Raw genomic sequence first — 23,959 nt, forward strand, 5'->3', positions numbered from 1 at the left:
AAGGACCTTTATACAGTCTGCTTTTGTCTCCATCATTGCAATGAGAAGTTTTCTACAAGATTCTAATAAATAGCTGTCCAAATTACCTTTATTTTTTTCCTTAGGTTGTTTCTTTCTGTTTTTTCACTTTTCCTGCCTGAGTGGCAAAATTTAGAAAACATTCTGGTTTTGATGTCTTTGAATATGGTGATATTTCAAATATAGGCATAATTTTAAAGAAGTTAATTTTTATTTTAAAAAGTGAATTCTGCCTTTGGTGGCATGTTTAGAAAACAAGTTCCGTAAAATTTCTTTTTTGATTATGGAAGAGTCATACATAGAGTATCATATAGTATATGTATACTTTAAAGAACTATCAGATGAATACCAGGACCTATCATTCAGCTTAAACTAGAATATTATATTAATAGAATAGAACATATTAGTACTTCTGAAGCCTCCCTGATCACGTTTCCTTCCTTCACTTCACACCCTGAGGTAATTACCTCTGTCCCAAATTTTGTGTTAATCACGTCTTTTCTGTATGTAGTTTTACCTTATTTGTATGTGTCACCAAACAGCTTTGCCTGTTTTGAACTTACATACAAAATCAAACTAAATATATACTCTTGTGACCTTTTTCTTTTAACTCGATGTTACGTTTTGGAGATCCATCCATGCGGATATGTGTGTCTGTAGCGCATTCATTTTCATGGCTATATAGTATTCCATTGTATGGATGTGTCACAATTTATTGACTTTACTGTTAAGACATTTGGACTGTTCCAGTGTTTTGCTATTATGAACAGGGTTGCTATTCACATTCTTGTTCATGTTTCCTGGAGCATGTGTGCAGAGTCTCTCCATTATATACTGAGGAACAGAGTTACTGAGTCATAGAATATTTATTTGTCCCATCTTTGTGTCTTTTTTATTTTTCTTCTCAGACAATACAAGGTCCTTATAACACTTTACCTCCATTAATGCTTTTTTTCCCTCCCTGGAAACATCTTTATTTCACCTATCTCTTTGAAAGACATTTTTACTGAATTTAGAATTCAGGATTGGCAAATTTCTTTCAGCCCCTGAATAATACCGTTCCGTGATGCTCCATTATTTCTGTTGGAACAGCTGCCAGTATTATTGCTGCTCTTCTGAAGGTGATATGTCTTTTATCCAGTGACTCTTTGTCTTTAGTTTTTAATGATGACGTGCCTAGATAGGGTTCTCCTGTTTAGGATTTGTCGAACGTCTTTAATTTGTAGAGATTTGGGGAAATTTTTGGCTTGTGTCCCTTCAGGTAGCACTTCTGCCGCTTTCTCACTCTTTCCTCCTGTGACTCCAATTAAATGGAAGTTGGACTTTTAAAACCATGTCCCGTGCGTCTCTTATGCTCTTGTTTTTCTTCATGCTTTGATCCGGATATTTTCTGCTGACTTACTCTCTAGCTCACTAATCCTTTTTGGTGCTCTGTCTGCTCTCCTGGTTTCATCCATCTATTAACATCTTAATTTGAGTTCTCTGCTAAAATTCTCCATCTTTCTATAAATTTTTTTGAACATTACTATCATTCTATTTTAAACTCTATGTCTAATAACTCTAATGCCCGAATCCCTAGTAAGTCATCTTGTCTGGGTTTTTTCCTTAGTTTTCAGTCCTTTTTTTTTGACTTCCATATCTGGTAGTTTTTATTGAATGCTGGGTGTTGTGTAAGAAATGTTTTAGAGGCTCTGCCTGATGTGATTTTTCTCTGGAGAGGATTTATATTTCTTCATCCTTCTCCTTTCAAGTGCCCAGTGCTTTGATTTCCCCTCATGTGCATTCCCCTGCAGAACTTATGTTCTGAGCTTTTCATTTGCAGTGAGGGGTATATAACAGCAAGGATTTTACAGAGGGACTTATATTTCAGTACAGATCAGAGCCTGATGCTCAAAGAGAAGAATCGTGGGGAAGGATGGTCAATGGACAGGAATGTGTGGGGCGGGTAGAGACTATATCAGCCTTAACTCCTGAAGTTATAACAGAGATCCTTAAGGAAACTTCATCCTAAAGAATCAGTTCTGTTTCGGCAAGAAAATGGGTGAATCTTTTTTACAAACAAGGGTTGATTAGCTTTCTGCTAGGTTGAAAGTACAGTGAACCAGAGCCCCTATTTTTCTATCTTTCTAGTAATTGAAGGTTTTCTTTTAAAAGCAACACAAGACATCAGAATAGGTCCATTAAGTCACCTTTGAAAGGGCAGCTTTTGAGTTAAGTGGATTGTGTTTTCTTCCTCATTCCAGGACTTGTTTTTTAGACCTGAAATCTGTTAACCTGGGAATGCCTAATTCAGCAGGATTTTAAAACACCAGATCTGCAGGAAGTAGATGGGTGTGAATTCTGAATGTTCTCTCCCAGGTCATCTTTTGTGGGGTTGAAGGATATTAAAGTTAGGAATGCCTACTAAAAGGCCACTAAGGAATCCAAGGGACATCCCAGGCAAATACCAGAGGTTTCTGAGGAGCCAAACTGCAGTTTTTAAATTTTAGTCCTTCTGAAGGGTGGGGACCTTTGAGTCTGTTTTTAAAAGAACCTTCTTGTGGCCTTTCTTTGAGCCTGGGATCAAGCCAGGTCTCAGGAGAAATGAGCTAGGACTCAAGTACCTTGGCGCTGAGCTGCCTCCATTCACACCCCAACCCCCCAGGAGAGGCTCACCCTCCCTTGTTCTCCCAGGTGCTGAAGCCCAGTTCCCCGTCTGCTGTCTTCTCCCTCTCGCATCCATCACGCTTGCTGCTGAACGACCTCCCTGACAAGTGAAGAGTTGGCCTTTGTATCTCTAGCTCCATCCCATCCACCCCCATATAGTGCAGTTAGTAGGAAGAAACAGCACCTTAGTGTCCACTGTGAACATTGTATTCGTCTCAGATTGGGGGAGGTGGGCTTGGGGAGGAGCAGAGCAGCAGCAGAGATGGAGAGGAGGGAAGTGAAGCCCGAGCTGGAGGAGCCCTTCTTACCCTAGGAGCACGGTTGGGCTTTGCTGATTCTCTCCCCGCAGCCCTCTTAGCTTTCCCTCCCCCATCGCCCACCCCCTTGTATGTGTGTCTCCACACGTCAGTTACTGACACACACAGCAGCCCATGCCAGAGCGACAACCTCTGTGCAGCTAGATTTGCTTGACCACATCAGCTCTGACGGAGTAAATCTCTTAGCTTTGGTGCTCCACCTCCTTCAGCAGATCCTTCTGTGAGAAGTGGGGTGGGCAGGCCTCTTCACAGGCAGGAACCCTTGCAGTCACGGGTCCCAATCCCCACCCAGCGTGGCTTCCGTCTTTCTCCCCAGCTGTAAGTGGTACCCGAGCACGGTGACCTGATGTGGTGTAATGTGATCCACGCGGTGGGCATCCACAGAGCCTCCTCTTTATCTGGGGCCTGTTTCAGATGTGAGAGTGAGAGCTTTGGGGAAAGGGGGAGATGGATTTTAGGCCTCATGGCCTAGGGCAAAGTGTGGGTGATGGAAAGGGGTGGGGTGTCTGAGTTGGGGTACTGATCAGGAAAGGGGACTGGAGGCTGACCCTCTTTCTTATCCAGGGATTTGCATGTCATTTTTTGGAAACTTTTACACTTCTGTCAGCTTCCTTCCTTTGTCGCCACCACTGCTTGGGAAAGGAAAGATGTCTACCTGGTGTCTCTATGAGATTTTCACGGGCATTCAGGAAGAAATTTTCCTTGGAGACAATAACAAAAATCACAGTTGGGTTCTCTCCATAGATTATCCAGTATCAAATATATGTGGATACTTAGCGGCTTAGCAGGCTATTGTTGGAGATAATCATGGTCTTTCCAGTTTTTTTTTTTTTCCTTCTAGCTTTATTGAGATATACTTGACGTACAGCACTGTAAACATTTAAGGTGTACAGGATAATGATTTGACTTAAATATTACATCCATCATGAAATAGTTACCAAGTAAATTTGGTGAACATCCATCATCTCATAGAGATACAGAAGAAAAGAAAGGAAAATATTTTTTTCCTTGTGATGAGAACTCTTAGGATTTACTCTCAACTTGCATATATAACACACAACCATGCTAAATATATTAATCGTGTTGTACATTACATCGCTCGCACTTAACTTGTTTTATAACTGCAAGCTTGTACCTTTTTACCACCTTTGTCCACTTCCTCCTCTCCCCACCTCTGCCTCTGCTAACCACAAATCCGATCTCTTTTCCTATAAGTTTGTTTGTTTGTTGAAGTGCAATTGACTTACAGTTCCTGGTACACAGCATAGGGATTTGATATTCCTGTGTATTTCAAAATGCTCACATTCACGTCTAGTTACCATCTGTCACCACACAAAGATATTACATTATCATTGACTACATTCCCCAAGCTGTACATTTTATTCCTGTGACTCATTTATTTTGTAACTGGAAGCTTGTACCTCTTAATTTCCCTATCCTATTTCACTCATCCCCCACCCATGGTCTTTCCAGTTTCCTCTGTACAACTGGATAATAATATAGTCCACTTCATAGGGTTGTTGTGAGGATTAAACTAATAAATGATTTCACAGATGCCAGATACTTAGGACAATGCCTGATATGCAGTAAACATTGTTGGCCTGTGTTTACAATTCTAAAAGTTAGGCTATGGTCTTCAGCAGTTGGAAGCTCTCCTTTACCTATTCTGCTCATACTCACTTAAAACTTCACTTAGTTGAAGAAACTGGTTGGGTACAGATTTCTTTCTAAAAAAAAATTTCATCATGATATTCCAAACCCTTGAAACACACCTGACTTTTTCAGTAAGAAGCTCAGCTTGTACTGGTGCCTAGCATCTGTGATTGTCCTCTATGATGTCACCCTTCTCCTTTCTTCCCAAGCTTTTGGTATTAAAGAGAATATATCTATTCATTTGAAATACAAAGTACATTGCAAGAATGAAGTCCTTGTGACTGGGAATGAGATAAGCTCGAGCTTCTTTTCTATTGTGAAATGTTCTGTTTCTGAATTTCTGCATTTTGAGAGTCTAGTCTATTTGTAATTGACTTCTTTATGCTTTCCTTTGTTCCAGAATGGGCATAAGGTGACTCCTATATTACAGGATGAGACACGCAGGGTTCAGTTGGGGAGGAACGGGGAGTGGAGCATGCATTAGAAGAAAGAATAAGATTTGCAGTAATAACCCTTGGCATTTACACATTGCTTTGTATTTTTGCCCCAAGTACTTTTAAAACTAAGGTCTCTTTGGATTAACCCAGCAACTCGTGGATAGCATCCTCCCTGTTTTACAGATGAAGACACTGATCCCTAAGGAGGGTGTGTGTTTTGCTCATGTTCATCCGGCTGACACTAGTGACAGAGTTGGGATCAGTGACAGAGTTCGGATCCTTGCTACCCAAAGCCTGTGTGGTTTCCTAGTGTTGAAATAATTTATCTGCCAAATCAGGCATTATGGTGTGACCACCTCGGAGAGATTTTTCCCACATCTCAGTCTGTCTCTCGCTTCAGTACTGAGGTGCGGGCCATTTATGCGTATTGAAAACCTTGTTGGCATGGCAGACGGAGGCCTCAAGGGATGGGAAGGTTATTCCCCTTGGCTAGCACTAATTGTAGGGAAACCCACCTCTGGCTTCCCTCCGTGTGCTTCAGGGGGTTTTCAGCGGTAGATAAGTGGGTGCCTGGCTCCTCAGCACGATCCCCTTCCCCTTCTTGGGGGAAGCCTGCGACGAGGCCTGGCTGACACAGAGCTAAAGCTGGGACACCATCCCGTCCGCAGCTGTGTTTAGACATGCGTCCTGCCCACATGATCCTTTATAATTGATGTAGAAAAAAAGGGAGAATTGGACTTGACAGACATGATACTTGTCTGTTGTCGAAAATCAGTCTTCCTGATGCTACCCGTGTGTATTCTGTTTATTTCTGTGCTTTAGCCTTCTAGCAAACTCTACCAATCCTTTTTAAAGGAAAAGCAAAATCCTATTATGAGAGTGCTTCAATCCACTCTGAGCTTCTAGATTAATCTGAAACACCATCTGAGTTCACAACTGGGTCAGGAAGAGCAAGAGAGACTTGCCAATTCAGCAGGCGTGTGTCTTGGGCTAGTTAAGAACCAGGCCAGCCTTGAGATCTGCCTTTGTTGCTTTTATGTTCAGACCTTGTGTGCTGAGATAATTCTGGGTGGTTTTGGATAACTTTGTTTCTTAACTGGAAAGGAGTGTCTGTTGCCTGATAAGTGTTTACCCATGAAATAGCAACATGGTGTATGTCTTCGGGTAGGAGGGCTTTTAGATCTCCAGAGCTCTCTGCACCCCCCCCAAAAAAAACCCAAGGTCATTGGTTTAGGCATGTTAGCTGGAATAGAATGCCAATCCTAGCTTTAAAATGTCTTTATTATTCTTATTCAGGGTCTCTTTTCTGGATTCCTTCCCCTTTCTCTTTTTGCCTTAAGGGCTATACATAATCATAACCAAGTAGAACTGAAAAAAGACAAACCTGCCCCACTTCTAGTGGATAGAGATCTGGGGTCCAGAAATGCCTCTTTCTTGCCAAACCTCAACTTGTTCCATGCCTTTTTTTTTTTTTTTTTTTTAATGCCGGTCCCCAGTCCCAGCCTGCCCCCTCCACCATTTGGCCGAGTGAGGACTAGCTGTTTGGTTTGCCTTGTGTTGGTGACAGATACCCACTACTTGTTGGATCACATTCTCCTTTAACTCTGCCCTGTTCACAAGTATCACAAAAGGGTTTTTCAATGTTAAGGCAAAACTCATACTCCAAGCATCATTTTTAGCTGTGGCTGTTTTAGCAATATGAGTGAAGTGGTGAAGACCTTAGTTTTGAAGTGCCTTAGGTCTTACATGACTTAAAGGAGATTTTCCTACTAGTATTCTGGCAGAGTCAAAAACAACTCTGCAGTTTAAGCCTCCAGACTGCTTGTAAGAAACTTGTAAAAATTGATGACCTCCTGTGTGCCAGGCATTTTGCATTATCTCCTTAACCCTTCAAAGCAGCCCTTTAGACTGTTTTTCTCAGAACCAAACTGAGGTTCCAGGAAGTTAAGCAGCTTTCACCAGCTTGCACGGTAAGGACTTGACTCCTTTGCCCCTGCCTTTTGACTGTGTCATGGCAGCACCCCCAGAGTTCACGGCGCCCTTCCTTCAGGCACCATATAGCTGGGGTTCTGGGTTTCCACGTTCTAGCATAGCTTGTTGCAGGCCACGGCGGCTGAGACCTGCAGCCGTACAGCCTTACGCTGGACGAAGGACCCTCCCTCACACACAAACTCCTAATACTTCTCTACCTTTTCCTGTTCTGCGTGGGTCACATCGGCCCTGGTGACAAGGAAGATGCTGTCATCAGCAATAAGTCAGTGGAGCAAGGATACTAAAGAGGAAATTTCCATTAGGTAAATAACTGTGAAAGAAGAACCCCAGAGCAGGGGGAGAAATTCAAGCCCAGGCTTCTGTTACACTGGCCAAATATCTTTGGCATCCCATGCTTGCTGAATCTCCTAAAAGGGTCAGGAAAACTGATAGGACGAAACAGAGGGACACAGTGTAAATTTTTTCTCTTGCATCATTCCAGCATCTACTTGAATTTCAGTTTTATAAAATCAGCTGTTCTGAGCCCGGCCCCAAACCCAGGCTAATTTGTAGTGACTCCATTTCTGTAGACAGTGGGGTTATTTTTGGAAGGTGGGGTATTGACACGTAGTGTGTGTCAGCTACACAGTAGAACGGGCATCTTGAAGTACTTCTGGGATTTTTACCCCCTTGCTGAAAATACGGCTTTATAGAAATTAATGACTTCGGGCTGTGGCCAGAATTCACAAGTGTGGCATGTGCTAAAGCGTCCTTCAGTGAAAGAAGGGGGGAAATCACTGTTGTTTTTGCAAGGGTAATAGCAGGTTTTCTGAAGGACATCCTGTTCCTTAAGAACCTTTCATTTTAGCTAGGACAGTATTCACTTGCAGCCTTAAGTTTTTTGTGGACTTGAAATGGCTACCAAGTGAGCTATATTGACCTAAGTCCCTGTAAATGCTCCTTCTGGTGTTGAGGTGTAGCTTACATTGAGTGGAGTTACGAGTTATCTACAGATCACCCTCCAATTGCTAGCTCATGCTGTCTGCTCTGGTGCTTCCGTCCCCGACAGCTTCCGCTGTACTGGGGACACACCTGCCAGATGCTTTATGTGCTCACTGTCTCATTTAATCCTCACAACAACCCTTCGGAATCCGATTGTACCCATTTTGCATATGAAGAAATTGAAGTTTGGATAACTCAATACTGTTTTTCTTGAGTGCTTCGTGTATTAGGCTCTGTGCTAAGTGCTTTGCACGTTTTATCTAATCCTTATGGCATCCTTGTAGATGGCTATTCTTATTCCCATTTGAAGATGGGGAAACAGAGGCTCACAGAGGTGAAGTTACTTGTCCATGATCTCGCAGCTATTAAATGTCACAGTCAGAATTTGAACTCACGTGTGAATGTCTTTCCCTTATGTCACTTACCTACCTTCTTGGAGGAGAGAGGCAGAAACCACTTGTGATTTATGCTTCTCCTTCACAAGCCTGGGGCGCAGTAGGGTTCCGTACATGTTTGACTGATGAGTTGTTTGGGTGCAGAGCTGGATTGGACTTGCTGGTATCCTGATGATTTTCAGCTTTCCCTCCAGTGACTCTGGGATTGGTTTTCCTTTGTTTGAGTATCTGCCCCCAGGCTTCATTTCCCATTTGGAGCATCTGCTATGAAAAAGTTACAGCTTGAGTTCGATTTTCAGTGCATATGGCTTTTCTTTTTAAAATGCAGAGGCAGAACTGGGGTGGGTGGTGAAGGATGTCCTGCACCAGCGACTCCCACATGATGTTGTAGCTCTCATGGGCATCTGTGCTCTGTTTGGATGATCATTTTCAAAGTCAAGGACATGTGTGAAACAACACTTCCAGCCTCAGGGAAGACCAGTTCCAGAGGGCACCCATAAAGAGTGCTTACTGGAATCACCTCCCTCTACAGCCCATGTGTTCTCACCCTTTGAGGGAGAAATAAGATACGGGGTGTGATTTACTTTCCCACTGAGGTGGGGAATGAGAGATGGAATTAAGGATGACTAAGTGCTCCCACAGTGAGAGAAGGCCACAAGCTTTGTGGTGCCCTGGATTCAATACTCAGAAGCCCAGTGGACTGGCCTGAAGCCCAGCCTCTGACCCTTCATCTGGCTGGCTTCGGTTTAGTTCCTATAAAATGTCTCTCCCTGTAAAATCTTATTAACCTCTCATCAGTATGGGTTTGGTCAGATCATGGATTTTCTACATCACTGCAAGTTTTCTGAGTTCTCAACGTCACATTTCTAGGGGTGAAGGCTTTTGTAGTCATTTCCTGTTAATACAATATCTTTGTACCCTTTACTTCCTCTCACAAGTGACAAAAGATAAGCCCAGTTGGCTTTCACAGTAATATTTTAATAGATAGAGAGGTGGTAATTCAAATGGAATCCCTAGAGTAAGCGGAGTAGGTGTGGGCACCTTTCCACGGCAGTGGTGAGGCCCCTGAGAAGCACATGGAAGAATCCAGCAGTTAGAAGGACGAGTGATCTCTTAGGTCATCTTATCCCATCTTCCTGAGGTCAGTATGGTGTTTTTTTGTTTTTTGTTTTGTTTGTTTGTTTGTTTTCAGATTTTCAGACTTGTTTTATTTTTATTTATTTTTATTTTTATTTATTTATTTATGGCTCTGTTGGGTCTTCGTTTCTGTGCGAGGGCTTTCTCTAGTTGCGGCAAGCGGGGGCCACTCTTCATCATGGTGCGCGTGCCTCTCATTATCGCGGCCTCTCTTGTTGCGGAGCACAGGCTCCAGACGCGCAGGCTCAGTAACTGTGGCTCACGGGCCCAGTTGCTCCGCAGCATGTGGGATCTTCCCAGACCAGGTGTCGAACCCGTGTCCCCTGCATTGGCAGACAGATTCTCAACCACTGCGCCACCAGGGAAGCCCCAGTATGGTGTTTTTGTACAGAGAACACACAAGACCGGTTGGTGCTCGGTGCCAGGGCTGCTGCAACAGAATCAACTGGCAGTTAAGCTTCGTCATAGGCTCCCTCATAGACCTTGGATATTAAACTTGTTTTATTGATGGACAGGGGTCAGTTATAGGAAAGGGGTTGGTACTGTGCAGTTTGCCTGGATTATTCCCCCATATTCTCTTAGGGGGGAAAAGTATTATGAGATTTTTAACTTCTTCCTAGTCGGCTGCCAGGTAAACAGGACCTTAATTTAATATCCTTTCCAGGGAGATCTCTCTTCTGCAGGAAGGTAAGAGTTGAACCGCCCTCTCACCTTTTCTGTGATATCAGGGAGAGGCATTTTTGTCCACACCCTAAATGAGGACCACTGGCAACCTACATAATTCCAGAACATAGCAGGAACTCTTTCCAAAACAAGGGTCACATTTTTCTCTCCTCACTTGATTCCCAAGTGCGTGCACTTTGTGTTCCAGGTTCTTGTTGTAGCTGTTTCATGTATGGAATTGTTATCTTCCTAACGAGACTGTCATTTTTGAGAATAGGTCCAAGGCTGCTATTCATTTGTATCCTCAGCAGTACCTAAATCTGTGCTGGGCCCAGAGTAAGTGCTTAATAAAGACATTCTAACTTGGATCATAGATCACAAACTGTCAGAGCTGGAAAGGATTTTGGAAACCACCAAGTCCAACACTCTAATTTTATAAATGGTACCACTCCAAAAATTCACTTTGGAGGCTGGTGTTTATCTGCTGGAAAGAGAGGGTTTTTGTTTTGTTTTGTTTTGTTTTGTTTATGTTAAAGCCTAGTGCAAATGACCATAAATCTAAACCTTTGAAAGGCTTTCTTCAAATGGTGCAGGATGTTCCTCCTTGGACTCGTAGCTGACTAATAACAACAGTAAGAATGCTAACTAGATTCCATACCCTGAGCCGCTGTCACTGATTCTTTTAGCCACATGACAGTGTCAGGACCATCTCCATTCTCCAGATGCCGAGAGGGGGGTGCTGCGGTCAGGCACCTGGCTCAGGGTCACGTGGCCACCGGAATGGTTGAGACTAGAATCTGGTTTGGCCAGACCCCCAAGCTCGTGGCCCACAGGGCCTCTCAAGTGGAATCCCCCACTTAATACAGAATCCCATGGTGTCTCCATCCTAAAGGAAAGTGTAAAATCACTTTTCATTAACTTCAGTTCTCTAATTAAACAGGGAGTGACAGGGAAGGTTAGGCAAAAAGCAAGTAACGATAAGGATTGCATCCCCAGAAAGGTCCGTGATCACTGCCCGAGATCATAAAAGCTTTTGGTCAGAGGGAAAGGAATGAGAGCTCCCAAGTCTTGCTCCAGGAGCCGTTGCTTTACATGGAACTGCTGTTTCTTCCCCTAGTCTCTCTTCTGTGCCCAGAGCTCACCTTCCCTCGTCTCTCGTGTCAGAAGCCTCAGGACTGATGGCTTTCAGGGCAGATCTGTGTGCCCCTCCTTGCCAAAGCAGAATGAAATAGCCTTGTGCTGGCCAGGCTGCCAGTGTACCGGGTCCTCACGGCAGGCTGTTTGCCTGGAGTCTTTCCTCTGAGCTTTGTATCTAAATAACATTCCTGTGAGTTTTCTAAAAGGTTAGTCCTGGGTCATTGGCACTTAAACGACTTGTTTTGGTAGATCCTTCTCGAGAAGGTTAATTACATATTTGATATCCTTCCCTTTTTATGTCTGAAGGATGAGGATAAGTACCCTGTGGTTTATTAACTGTCACTTTAAACCTTTTCAAATTGTCTTGTGACAAAACAGAGTTTTATGTCCTTTTTATCCAGCTTTGATGGATGAGACAGCTTCTCTGGTTAAAGTATGCCAGGATAAATAAAATCTCTCTCTGATTTGTGGGGGAGGATTTTGCATTTGAAGTCATGAGTTCAAGTCTGCCACTTTGTATGAAAGGTAACCTAACCTGTTAACCTTTCCATAGACTTTGTTTTTCTTTTGACAAGTGGAGCTGGGCGCCTAGGCACTTGGTAACTGTTGAATAAGTGAAAGAAAAGGCATCTCAAAATGTGGATGCCAAATCCTGAAGCAACAGTTGGCCACATTTCTATTTTGAATCCCACTAATTCTTAAGGCAAAGAGCCTCTGTCCTTACCGTTATAGAATCCCAAAGCTCACCTCTCCTCCCCCAGGCCATTTTGTTATACCTTTAATTTTTCAGTAAGTTTGCAATAGGACTGTGAAAGGTAAATGTCATTATGGACTTTTAGTAGTTGTTTGCAAACCTTGTGTCCACCTGTGTAAATGTCCCACAATTCGTTATGTGTCCAGTGCTTGAAAACCACTCTTCCGGGACACACAGTATATGTAATTCAGCAATTAATCTCTCTCTCATTCAGTATTTACTGACTCCCGGCTAAGAGCAAGGGAAGGTATTTATTTAAAATAATTAAAACAGTAAAAAGTCTTTTCCTTCTGTTTTGTATTCCTTCCAGTTTGCAGGGACGTTGTCAGATGGCTTAGGGAAGACGATGGACAATCGCCATCAGTCGGAGCGGGAGTACATCAGATACCACGCGGCCACGAGTGGCGAACACCTTGTAGCTGGCATCCACGGCCTGGCTCACGGTGAGTCATGTGATATCAGGCCGCGGAAGAGTGGCTCTTCTGCCCCAGTTCCTCGGAGGTGCCTTTTGCCCATCCAATTGCAAGAGGAAACCCTAGCTTGGTATCTGGGTGTGCCTGAAAGCCCTCCAAGCTCTCTTGTTCTCTCCTCCCTGGGTTGAAATGTTACAGCCAGTGAGAACTCTTCATTCATTTTCAAAATGTTGTGCACATTGCAGTTCCTTCCTGTTCTCTGGCTTCTGTCCCCAAAGTGTCCTAAGGTGTAAAGATCGGAACTCCTTTTTAGAATATAGGACTGCTGCTTCCAGACTTGCCTTCTGGTTACGGATTATTCCTTCCAGAGAAAGCAAAATGTGAAACTGGCTGCCAGGTTTGTGGCCCAGACGTTTTTGAGTCTTGTATAAATGCACATTCACAGGGATTATGAATCCTTGTGCCGAAGAGATGTAGGAGATGGCATGAGTGTGTTAAGTCTCTGAATTTGTTTGAATTCTGATTTTTAATGTTTCAGTCTGACTCATTTGCCTTTTGTTGCATCAACAACTTCTCAGCATGGCGTTTAAGGCCCCTAGGAAAGTAAACCCAGCCAGCTCTTCCCTCCACTGTCCCCCAGCCACACTATATTTCAGCCACCCAGAGCCACGTCCTGCTCCCCAGACATGCCTCCAAGTCCTTGATCACTCATGTTTCTTCTGCCCTCCCCTCCTCTGCCTCACTTCCTAGCCTTTCATAATCCTACTCCACCTGCAAGCCCCAACTCAGATGACGTTTGCCCAGCTCCACCGTCCGCAGTTAGAATCGATGATGATTCGAGCACACAAGGCAGTCTGGGTTGTGTATGTAGCCAGCTCTGTGTGTCTTGCTTTCCTGATGGGCTGCGAGGGCCAGGAGAGCATAAAGACCACCTCTAGTCATGTTTGTACTTGGGCAGAGCCTCACGTGATGCCTGGCGTATAGCTCATGCTTAGTAATGGTTGTAAACTGAACTGTTGGTACCAGATTCTTAGGAATAGTCTGAAGCTATCCGAAGTTATATCAACGTTAATCAAGTCTTGATTGTCTGCATTTGGAGGAAAAAAGAAGGAATAGACATAATAAAAAATCATGTTTTTCTTAGTTTTTGTTTATCAAGTTTCCTAATGGTGAGGATTGGATCAAAATACCTCTGCTTTTCCTCAGCCTGCCCAACTGGAAAGCGAGCAGCCCCCAAGGAGACATCAAGCTAGAAGTAAAATTTGGCTGAAATTGATCTGTTTATGGACTTTAAAAGTTGATTGTTGGGCAGTCATTTGGGGTTAAAGATTTAATCATTCTTTCTAGTAACTGTAATTCAGAGGACTGTTTTGTTTTTTTTTTTAATGAGTATAAAGTGCTCTGCTATGTGTACTTGTCTTCATCTGTCCAGCATCCTTGTGATGCAGAGAGAAAGCGTGGCTGTCCTGACTTTTTAGATGGACATGCCAGTGTGCCGAGAAAATGAGTGATTGGCTCAAGGCTGTAAAATCCCTTCCAACCAAGGATCCTTCAGATAATATGTACAACACCTCCAGGAGCCAGTTAGGCCATTCTAAGACCAAGAACCAGTGGCCTCATCCAAGGAGGACCCATTTAGCTCTGGGATATATGAAAGCAGTAGCCTAGAGTGAGATCCTTCCTTCAGGATGAAAAAAAAACCCTTAAAAGATAACAAGAACCAGAAGCAATTGAATCTCCTTGGTTTAAAAACTGGGAGTCATGCTCCGTTCTCCCTGTAGGCCCTGCTTGACCCAGGTTTAGTAATGTTCTGTCTCTGTCATGAGCTTTGTTCAAAAGTTTGGGAAAGGCATATTGCCTCACTGGAGCAAATGGGCCCAGGATGCAAAAGAAATGTTGTGAATTGTTAGTACATTCTCACCCAAGGAATTTCCTTTACCAATTTGTCTCACTAGAGCTGAAGCGTCTAGAGAGTCCTCATACCCCCACTGTCAAAGGGTAAACACCCTGTGAGTGTCCCTGGCACAAATCCTGGAAATGCTTCTTCCCTGCAATGCCTGTGTCCTCTCCAGCCTTTGCCAACTTCTGGCCACTTGTGAGGCTCTTTTAAGGTCACTGTTGTCAACTTTCAAAATGTTTGGAATGTCTTTTTGACTTAGGTTGGTCTTTTGAACTGGCTGCATTGAGGGTCCCTGCTGGCTTTGGCAGCTTTGGGGGTGCCCTTCATCAAGGCTTCACCCTTTACTCTGATCGCCTGCACCTGTTCAGCAAAGTGTGCAGTAGCTTTACCCCATTTCAGACATTCGGTGGTGTTTACCAGTCACACAGTATTCTTTGAAAACTGAGGATTTATATTTAGTCATCTCTCCACCTTATGTTTTATGGGATCCCAACTTTCCCCAAGGGCCCTATTTGCTAGTCTGTTGATTTAATCCTGCCTCTCTTGATTGCCCATATGCTATTCAAGCTCTGGAATTAAAAAGTAGTCACTGTTAACCTCTTAGCTTTTCTTTGATTCTTTTAAAAGTGAAAGGCGCTTTACTTCTGACCAATATGTAATGTATATTCTCTGACTGTAAACTCAGTGGGCAGGTCTGCTGCCTCCCCATCTTGAGTTGGCCTGCCTGTGGCCTATCAAGAGATTGACATTATGCCCCTAAGTTTACCTTGCCAGGTGCATGGAATTGAGGGGTTTGTCTTTAAATGCTTTTGCTTTTGTCCTTGGCCAGCTTACAATAGCCCTTGTCTTTTCTGCTAGGTATCATTGGTGGACTGACCAGTGTTATAACCTCAACGGTGGAAGGTGTGAAAACAGAAGGGGGTGTCAGCGGTTTCATATCTGGCCTTGGGAAGGGGCTTGTTGGCACTGTAACCAAGCCAGTGGCAGGCGCCCTGGACTTTGCATCAGAAACAGCCCAGGCGGTGAGAGACACAGCCACACTTAGTGGCCCCAGGTCAGTGGTTGTCGGAGGAGTGGCTTGTGCAGTTTCCAGCCGGGGTCTCCTGCCTCTCCTGAGCCATGCTGATATGTGGAATCCTATACTTTTTCTGCCTTAATGATGTGATTTTTAAAAATTTGAATACATGTAACTAAAATTTCTGACCTGCCTAATACAGAGGCATGAAAAGGAGGCACAAAAATCTGGCATGAATTTTTCCAGATCTATATTTATATCTGTATCTATCTTATCTATATCTATATCTGCATGTACTGGATATGTGTGTGTGTGTGTGATGTTTTTTTTTCATTAGAGGAGTCAGAAATATGATTGGATCCTTACACACGTCCCCTGTTCACCAAACTAACTAGACCCCTACACGCCCATTAAGAATACTCTCAGGCCATAGGCTGTGTCTTGCTCCGAGGCCCCATGGCGTGGTTTGAGAATCCCTGCAACTGCGGTTCACCACATGGGTCTGTCCCTTCTTAGTTCTCCTTCCACTTGAAAGTGCCAGCCAGTTGCCCAACCTCATAAAGAAACTCCCCAAGGAAGTTGGCAGTTCTTCTGTGGGATGCTGTCTTGCCTTGATACCAGCTGAGACAGGAAATCAGTGACAGCCCATATGGCTCCAAATCTCATAGAATCCACAACTTTAACTTCGCTCTTTGTGTTAGTGGCCTATTTTAGCCTCCCTTCTTCAGAGTGACTAATTGGGGATCTTATCAACAAAGGGTATAATGAATGTTACAGTTCCCAGCCAAGCTGGACTCCACTTAAGCCCAGAAGGATTTCTCTGCTGCCTGGTGAACGGATATTCCCTGAGTGAATCAGTGTGCCCTTTTAGAACGCCTAGGGCCTGGGCCATGTCCACACCCTGTCGCTCCCTCAAACAGGATTTGAAGTGAAATTGTCCCCAATTAAAATGAATCCATTTTCTGTCACCAGGAAACCTTACTGATGACACATTACTGCAGTAGGGGAAATGCTTAAGATTGTAGACTGGGACCACGTAATATGTTCTGCCAGAATGTCTTCCATCTGGAAGCAGCTGCTTTTTAAAAAAAGGATCTGTAGAGTTAACTTTAGTTAATTTTACATTCTCTTCTCAGACACAGAGCTGAAATAATCCTTGAGTATATTTTGAAGCATTTGTGGAGTTGGGAAGAGAGGCAGGAGGGAGCCTTCAAAAGTATTTCCAGTTAGTTTTTCCATGTCTGCTCAAAGCCCAAGAAGTCTGCCGCAGGTATTTTGTTAGGACAGTAAGACCTAATGAAGCATGAGTAAAGTGGAAGGCCCCTAAGAATTCCAGAAGATCCATCCTCATCCTTAAAATCCGAGAGTGGTCAAGGGACTGAGTGAGTTGTTTCCAAAAGGGTCTGAGGTCTGTGTGTTAAATTGAGAAATATTATTATTTTGTGCTGTAAACTTGAATAATGTTGACCAGAAAGAAATCACTTGCATTTTATACACTGTCAGTTTGGAAATCTTGATAAAGTTTTGCATATTTTTTAGGGCACAAAATGGTTGCTGCAGAAAGGTGGTGGTGTCATTTTTACCAGTTGTCTGGCTTTGCTGTAGAAGGTTCTGTTTAGTGTCAGTCAGTGTATATCTGTCACTCATTCATTTTTCAGTTAGTAAATATTGATTGAAAATTGCCTAAGAACTCAGGGTTGGGAATATAGCAGAAAGCAAGGCTGTCCCTAGTCTCAAAGGACTTACAGTCAAGCGGGGCAGCACACATAAAACAAATAATCATATAAATAATAATTTGCTAAAATGGCGATAAATGACACAGGAGATTTACAGAGTGCTGTGAGACTGTATAATTAGAGAAGGCGAGGAGTAGAAGGTTTGCTAACGTGGGGTCAGTGGGGTCAAGGAAGGCTTTTCTAGGGAAGTGATATTTGAGATGAAGCCTGAAGTAGAAGTATGACTTGGCCAGGTGAAGAGAAGAAAGAATCACCTTCCAGGTATAGGGCTGCGGGGAAGCTATGCAGCTTGTCTCAAAGCGACCAGCAGTGGGCAGTCTAATTGAATTGCCCAGAGCGGCTGTCTTCTAGTCACTCACTCCTCCTAGAAACAAAAGCTCTAGTGACGAGTGAGGAGCAGCCGGGTGGCCATGGGCCTACAGACACGGAAGCTCCAAGCGGGGGGCGTTAAGCTGCTGCCTCTCCTCTCTGTCCCTGGAGGAGCCAGCAGTGGGAGAGCCAAGGCTGCAGTTACCACGTGCTAGACCTGTGAACTGAGGGCCTCAGAGAAGCTTGGCCCTTCACCCTTCATTGCCCTGAAAAGGCACTACAGATTCTTCGGAAACTCTTTAAGCAATTTCCCTTAGTCCATTCGTCTAGATCCAAAAGTAGGGTTATTAACGAGGAGCCAAGCACTAGAGAGAAAGGAACACTTGACACCGAAAACAATAGCACTCGGTCCCAACCCCCTTACTTATGAACTTTGGGCCCTTGGTCAAGCCTCCTAGCCTTTCGAAGCCTCAGTTTTTTCCTCTATGAACTGGGATAAATATACCTGTTTATTTATTCTATCTCTCAGAGGTTTGAAGCCCAACCAGAGTTATTTTAATGTGGATGCTATAAAGAACTATAAAATGCTGGGTGATATTATTTTTGAAGTCACATTAAAGGAGCAGAGAGATTTTTGCAGGTGGAGAAATGTTGCAGTGCCTTAAGGGTTTGTTCTGATGACACTGTGATCTCTTAGGAACATACTAGCTCTACCAAGGGATAAATCACCCTGATTTCTTGGAAGTGAGTTGTAACCATCTTCAACCATCCCTGTTGATTGAACAGGATCCAGGGGTGTTACTCAGGGTTTTTCCCCACTGTTTAGACAACAGGGACTAACAAATGATCTGAAGGGATTAGAAGTGAGATTCTGACCGAGGGCTGACCTGAGCCCAGGGACTGAGCCAGCGATAGAACCCAGGAGTCCTAGGGCTCTGCCTCTGAGTCTGCTCTTGGAATGAGACTTTCTGCTTCCTTTGTAATATTTCATCCAAGTGAGGGCTTAGATCTTAGCATCTATGTTTTAACTGACCCAAATTTTAAGCAGATGATGGCAAAGTAAGCCATAAAACTGTGGAAGACTATTCCTTCCAGTAATCCATCTGAAAAGTGGCCTTACAGGAAATATTGGCTCCTTTTTGTGTTTATTTGAACATGATTTTATTTATAGGGAACCCCCCCCCACTTGAGTTCTTTTAGATTAAAATACTTCCAAGTTCCTCTCCTTGTTGGAGTGTGCAGGCGTTCCAAGAAGACAGCCACCTACCTTTTCCCTGAAATTTCCATGCAATCTAACAGTTCTTGGGAAGGCAGGTGGGGGTGGGGGAGCGGAGCGGGTGGAGCACAGCAGAGCCTTTGGCCTCAACATGAATGCTGTGGACCCGTATCCCCTGCTGCATTTGTTAACTGTACAAGTATGTGTGGTTTGGAACTGAAGGAAGAAGCCTTTTCCAAGGCAACGTTCTGCTGGCTCAGGTTGCATCTCCTCGTCTCCGTGTGTTGAGCCACATTGGTCTGGTCCCAAGTAAAGTTTATGAAAACGGCACCGACGCAGCCACACTCGTGGGGCCATCGAAGTCATGTAGACAAGCCCGCCACCCTTCAGGAGCCAGGACAAAGCAGGGCACCCGCTGGGCTGCACGTCCAATTCTCTGCGAGTGTGGTGGTAGTTGCTGGTAGCGTTTAAAAAGATACTTGGGTAGAAAGCCTCAGAGACCCAGGAGCAGCAAAAACACCATGGGAAAGAAAGAGGGGTCTGACCCTGAGCTATTTATTTGCTTGTTTATTTCTCTGAGTACCATATGCCGTACACTTGGGGTCGCATGACATTTCGAGAAAGTAGCAGATGAAGATTTATGAAGCTGGGCCCCTGGGGTTTCCTCCAAAATATTTCTTCACCTTTTTCGTCAAGACCCAGAACAGAGGGGAGAAGAGGGAGTTGGCAGAACTTGAAATACTTAAACTAATTTAGCAAAGCTCAGGAGTGTTGGGGTTTATCTCATCATTTAAGTTAGATAAGGAGGAAGGGGGAATCTGAAGGATAATGATAGATCATTGTTTAAGAACATAGCCATCAGGACTCCGCTAATGTTCTGGAATCCCGGGACCCTTGTATTGTGCACGTAGATGTAAATTCCAGTTGCTCTGAGAGCTTTTGAGTAACCATTTGGTTGATTTCACAGAAAAGATTTATGATGGGCATATTTGACTTCTTCAGTGCAGATACTCCCAAGACACCACCCAAAATCTGTTAGAGACTTTCCACTAATGGCCTCTTAGATGTGAAATTGAAATGGATTTTTTTCAGGAAAAACCCTTTTTGTTAGTGTTTGCATCTTACCCATGACTCTCCAGGATAAAAGGTCATCAGAGCCTAAATGCTGTCAGGTTGGACAGGTGAGAAGAAAATCAGCAAAGGGCGTTTAGGGAATGGTTCTCCTGCTCTTCCGTTCTAGTCTGGCAGCACTGCTCTGAGAGCAGCTGCTTGCCCTTCTTGGTATCATACATAACACATCAAGCAGAATTGGCTTGAATTAAGCCTTTAGGGAACTTCCAAAGGTAAAGATCGAATAAAAATGTAAATGTTTCTTAGGATATACCAGAGCTCTCATTTTTTTCCACCAGTGTTTCCTTCTGAGGCAGAGCACGGTAGACCAATGCCCCATGGATCTGGAGGCAGAACCAGTCCAACATTTCCTGGAAAGTTTCTGTTTCATCTTAAAACTGTAAATGAACTTAACAGTTTATCCCGTGTTTGTTTTAATAGGGTAATATTTTTAATTGCTACCCAGTAAAAGTAACCATTCGGAAAGATATACCATGTCATCCTGTAGCTACTGCCTCCTGCTCATTTAAGAAGTACAAGATACCCCTTCCAGATGAGTTCTGTAGACCCTCATAACATCGATATAAAGCCGTGGTTATTGGTCTGGGTGAAAAGCAAGAGCCTAGTACAGGTTTGCCCCTGAGGCTCTGTTTCTTATCTTCGGGCGCATCTGTCTGCTGGCTTGGTAACCATCTGCTGGGGCCATGTTGACATGTCAGTTTTATCATGGGAAGGAACTCGATTTCAGTGAAACTCAAAAAGTACTGTTGCATCCGGCTGAAGGGAAGGGACTGTTCATATCTCTCCTGTTATCCAAAAGTGGCCCCTTGGCTCTAGGGACAGCCCCTTTGTCTGTCTTCTTCTCACCCTTGGGTGTGAGGTGAGAGCCCTGTGTTCTCACTTTCCGATCTTGCCACACCAGGCCTTTCCCAAGAATGCTTGAAGGTAGATGGATCCTTCTCTCACTCCTCCTGAGCAAACCCAGAAGAAGAAACAACATTCAGAGCTGCGCTAATGACATACGATGTCTCACTCGGGTCTGAAATTAAGCTGATGAAGTTACAGGATAAGATATTTTTAAGAAACATCTTAACAGTCCTTCATGCCTTATAAGTTAAAATTTCTCTCCCAGGAACACAAGCAGAGAAATCTTATTTTCTAAGACAGACTTCTTCCCTCTTGCTGAACTCTAAATACTGTATTCCCCTTTCACTCAAAGGCTCCAGACGATGCCATTCTCATTATAACTTATGGAAAGCTCAAATCTGTTGATGGAAAGAAAAAGTGTGTGTGTTCCTGCACACACATATTTGAGAAAAGCCTTTCCATTTCTGAAATCCCATGACTCATTTTTATGCAAGATTATCTGTTAGGGAAAAAACCACTTTTTTGGTCATGGTACATTATTATCGTTTCTAGAAAGGAGAGCATCTATTTTTTGCCATTTTTGGCTTGCAGAGATGACTGACTTCATGGAAACGGCACTATCCTGCTTCCAAAAGTAAAAATAAATTGAATTCAGGCATGTGCATCTTTGATGTACAGTCCTGCTATCTCAACTAGCAGGTCTTTGCTCAAAGAAAATAGAATGGGAAGTGTGATGGCTTTCTGATTTTGATTTCTTCCATTTAAAAATTAAATAGTCGGTCTAGCCCTTGTACATGTAGTCCCTTCCTTGTTCAGTGACTTGATTTTTAAAACTCTGGAATGACACCCAATCTTACATACATAAGATATGCATTTGAGATTTTTTGCTTTGAACTTCAAGAGAAACAGAAGTGTATTTCTTCCTGAGAAAAATTTATATTCCCTGTATTAGAGAAGAATGAAAAGCCATTTAACTGATGGTGGAATTCCTCTGCAAAGGCATTAGGTTTACTTATTTTTAGATTTTGATGGCAATCCTATGTCTTTCATGGTTTTCCCTTACAGAATCATCCCTCTTTGCCCAGGATGAAATTGGAATCTCCCTTAAAGAAAGGATTCAGGTTTGAGTTCATATCCCCTGCTCCCAGAGAGCTTTAGCCAGTAAGAGAATTCTGAGGTAGATAGAGGACATATGGGCTAGCAGAGAATTGAAGACTGTAGTATTGTTTTACAAGTGAAGGCTTGTAATCTTTGGTGGAAGAGAAGGTAGGTTTGGGTGTTATTAACCCTGAGTTTCCTTGCCCCGATACCTTTATCTAGCACTCTTTTGCCAGACTGCCTCTCAGAGACAGACCTTCGCTAAGTTTCTCACTAATTTATCAAATGGGGCGGGGGGGAATGAGATTGAACTAGTAAAACATTTTAATCACAGTATACCCTAAAAGAAAGTTTCATTATATTGGGCTTATATAACTCAAATCAGGTTAACAGTGTTAACTTTACTAACCTATATCCTTAGTGGATTTACTTTAATATGTAGAGGAAACTGATTTCTAATTAGCATAAAATTTATACATATGGGACCTTTTAGGACAAAAGTTCTCAAAATATGGTCTAAGGACCCCTGGGGAACCCCCAAACCTTCCAGGGATCTATAAGGTCAAACCTATCTTTATATATTTATATATTCATTCATAATGTAGATATATAGATGGATAAACAACTATTTTTACCATAATATTCTCTAATGAATGTACGGCAGAGTTTTCCAGGAGCTGCATACAGAATGTGTGATATTACAGCAGGTTGGCTGTAGAAGCAGATAAGAGAATGCAGCTGTTTTCGATTAAGTAAGACTTAAAGAGATTTGCAGAAATGTAAAACGCTGCCATTCCTTTGCACCCTTCTGCGGCTCCATGAATATGCCACCAGTTAATATACCGCCGGTTAGTATACCACCAGTTAGTATACCACCGGTTAGTATACCACCGGTTAGTATACCACCAGTTAGTATACCGCCGGTTAGTATACCACCAGTTAGTATACCGCCGGTTAGTATACCACCAGTTAGTATACCGCCGGTTAGTATACCGCCGGTTAGTATACCACCAGTTAGTATACCACCGGTTAGTATACCACCAGTTAGTATACCACCGGTTAGTATACCACCGGTTAGTATACCGCCGGTTAGTATACCGCCGGTTAGTATACCGCCGGTTAGTATACCACCAGTTAGTATACCACCGGTTAGTATACCACCAGTTAGTATACCACCGGTTAGTATACCACCGGTTAGTATACCGCCGGTTAGTATACCGCCGGTTAGTATACCTCTCTCCCTGGTTAATTTCCTTGACAAGCTATTCTATTTGAAAATATGGTGATGATCCCTCATCCTGCTGATAAATAGCACATACCGGCAATGGTGGATTAATGTGGATCAAACTGTAGGAGCCGCTGTAATGTGATGCTTCACTTTGGCTTCCTGCCAACAATCGTCAGCCCTCCTGGTCTGCTCCTGACTTTTACTGGCTTTCTTGAAGTAACAGTTGGAAAGATTTTATCACATATCAGAAAGACCTCTCACAATAATTTACCTAATTTAGTCCTTCACCTTAACCTACTATCCCAATAAATTTTAACTTCAGCAGCATGGTAAGTACACAGCAGATGACTTCAAAGTGCAAGGTCCATCTTGTCAAAAGGCCACTCGGTTGTGTTAGCAGTGCCCTGAGCTTGTTCAGGAAATCGAGAAGGCATATCTCTGTCAGACTTTACTTGGCAAAACCTCAGTTTTCTACCCTAGCAAAGTTGGTGAGCAGGATAGACCTACAATATTTGGATAAGCTCCTTTGAACTCCTTGTGGAAAGCAGTTTTTATGAGGCAGTTTTTCTGTGTTAACACCAGAGACAGCTCCTAGTAGATTTTCCCCAAACATACTTCAAACATAGATAATGGTAGGGGTGACCCAAGCTGTATCATAAAACCCAGGGACTGCTGAAAACTTCAAAGGAGAGTCAGAGCAGAGCTTCACCTCTCATTATGAGGAGGATGGGTCACAGGAATCCTGGCTCACCCTGGTGGCTTGGGACTGGTTGAATCCAGCGTAACCTCACTGAATACTTCCAGGATGAACAGAGGACAGGGCTCTTCGTTCCCCTAGACTTTACCGAGCTACTCCAGCAGCACAGTTAGGGTAGCGAGACTGGCACCTGCCCACCTGCCAGGGCATCAGGAGGCCAGATTACCATGTGTGAGTGGC

The 23,959-nt window shown here is 43.4% G+C and overlaps 1 protein-coding gene across 5 annotated transcripts in view; it reads left to right on the plus strand.

Annotated features, from left to right (window-relative positions):
* The window catches only part of VPS13D (vacuolar protein sorting 13 homolog D), a 246,652-nt gene that overhangs the window by 183,224 nt on the left and 39,469 nt on the right, over positions 1-23,959 (plus strand). For all 5 annotated transcript variants that reach the window (XM_057535232.1, XM_057535241.1, XM_057535246.1 and 2 more), the window contains 2 exons: positions 12,441-12,573; positions 15,302-15,497. In XM_057535232.1, the coding sequence (XP_057391215.1) occupies positions 12,441-12,573; positions 15,302-15,497 (329 nt within the window). The remainder of the gene's footprint in view (positions 1-12,440; positions 12,574-15,301; positions 15,498-23,959) is intronic.

The sequence above is a fragment of the Balaenoptera acutorostrata genome, chromosome 1, assembly GCF_949987535.1.
Source record: "Balaenoptera acutorostrata chromosome 1, mBalAcu1.1, whole genome shotgun sequence".
NCBI lineage: Eukaryota > Metazoa > Chordata > Mammalia > Artiodactyla > Balaenopteridae > Balaenoptera > Balaenoptera acutorostrata.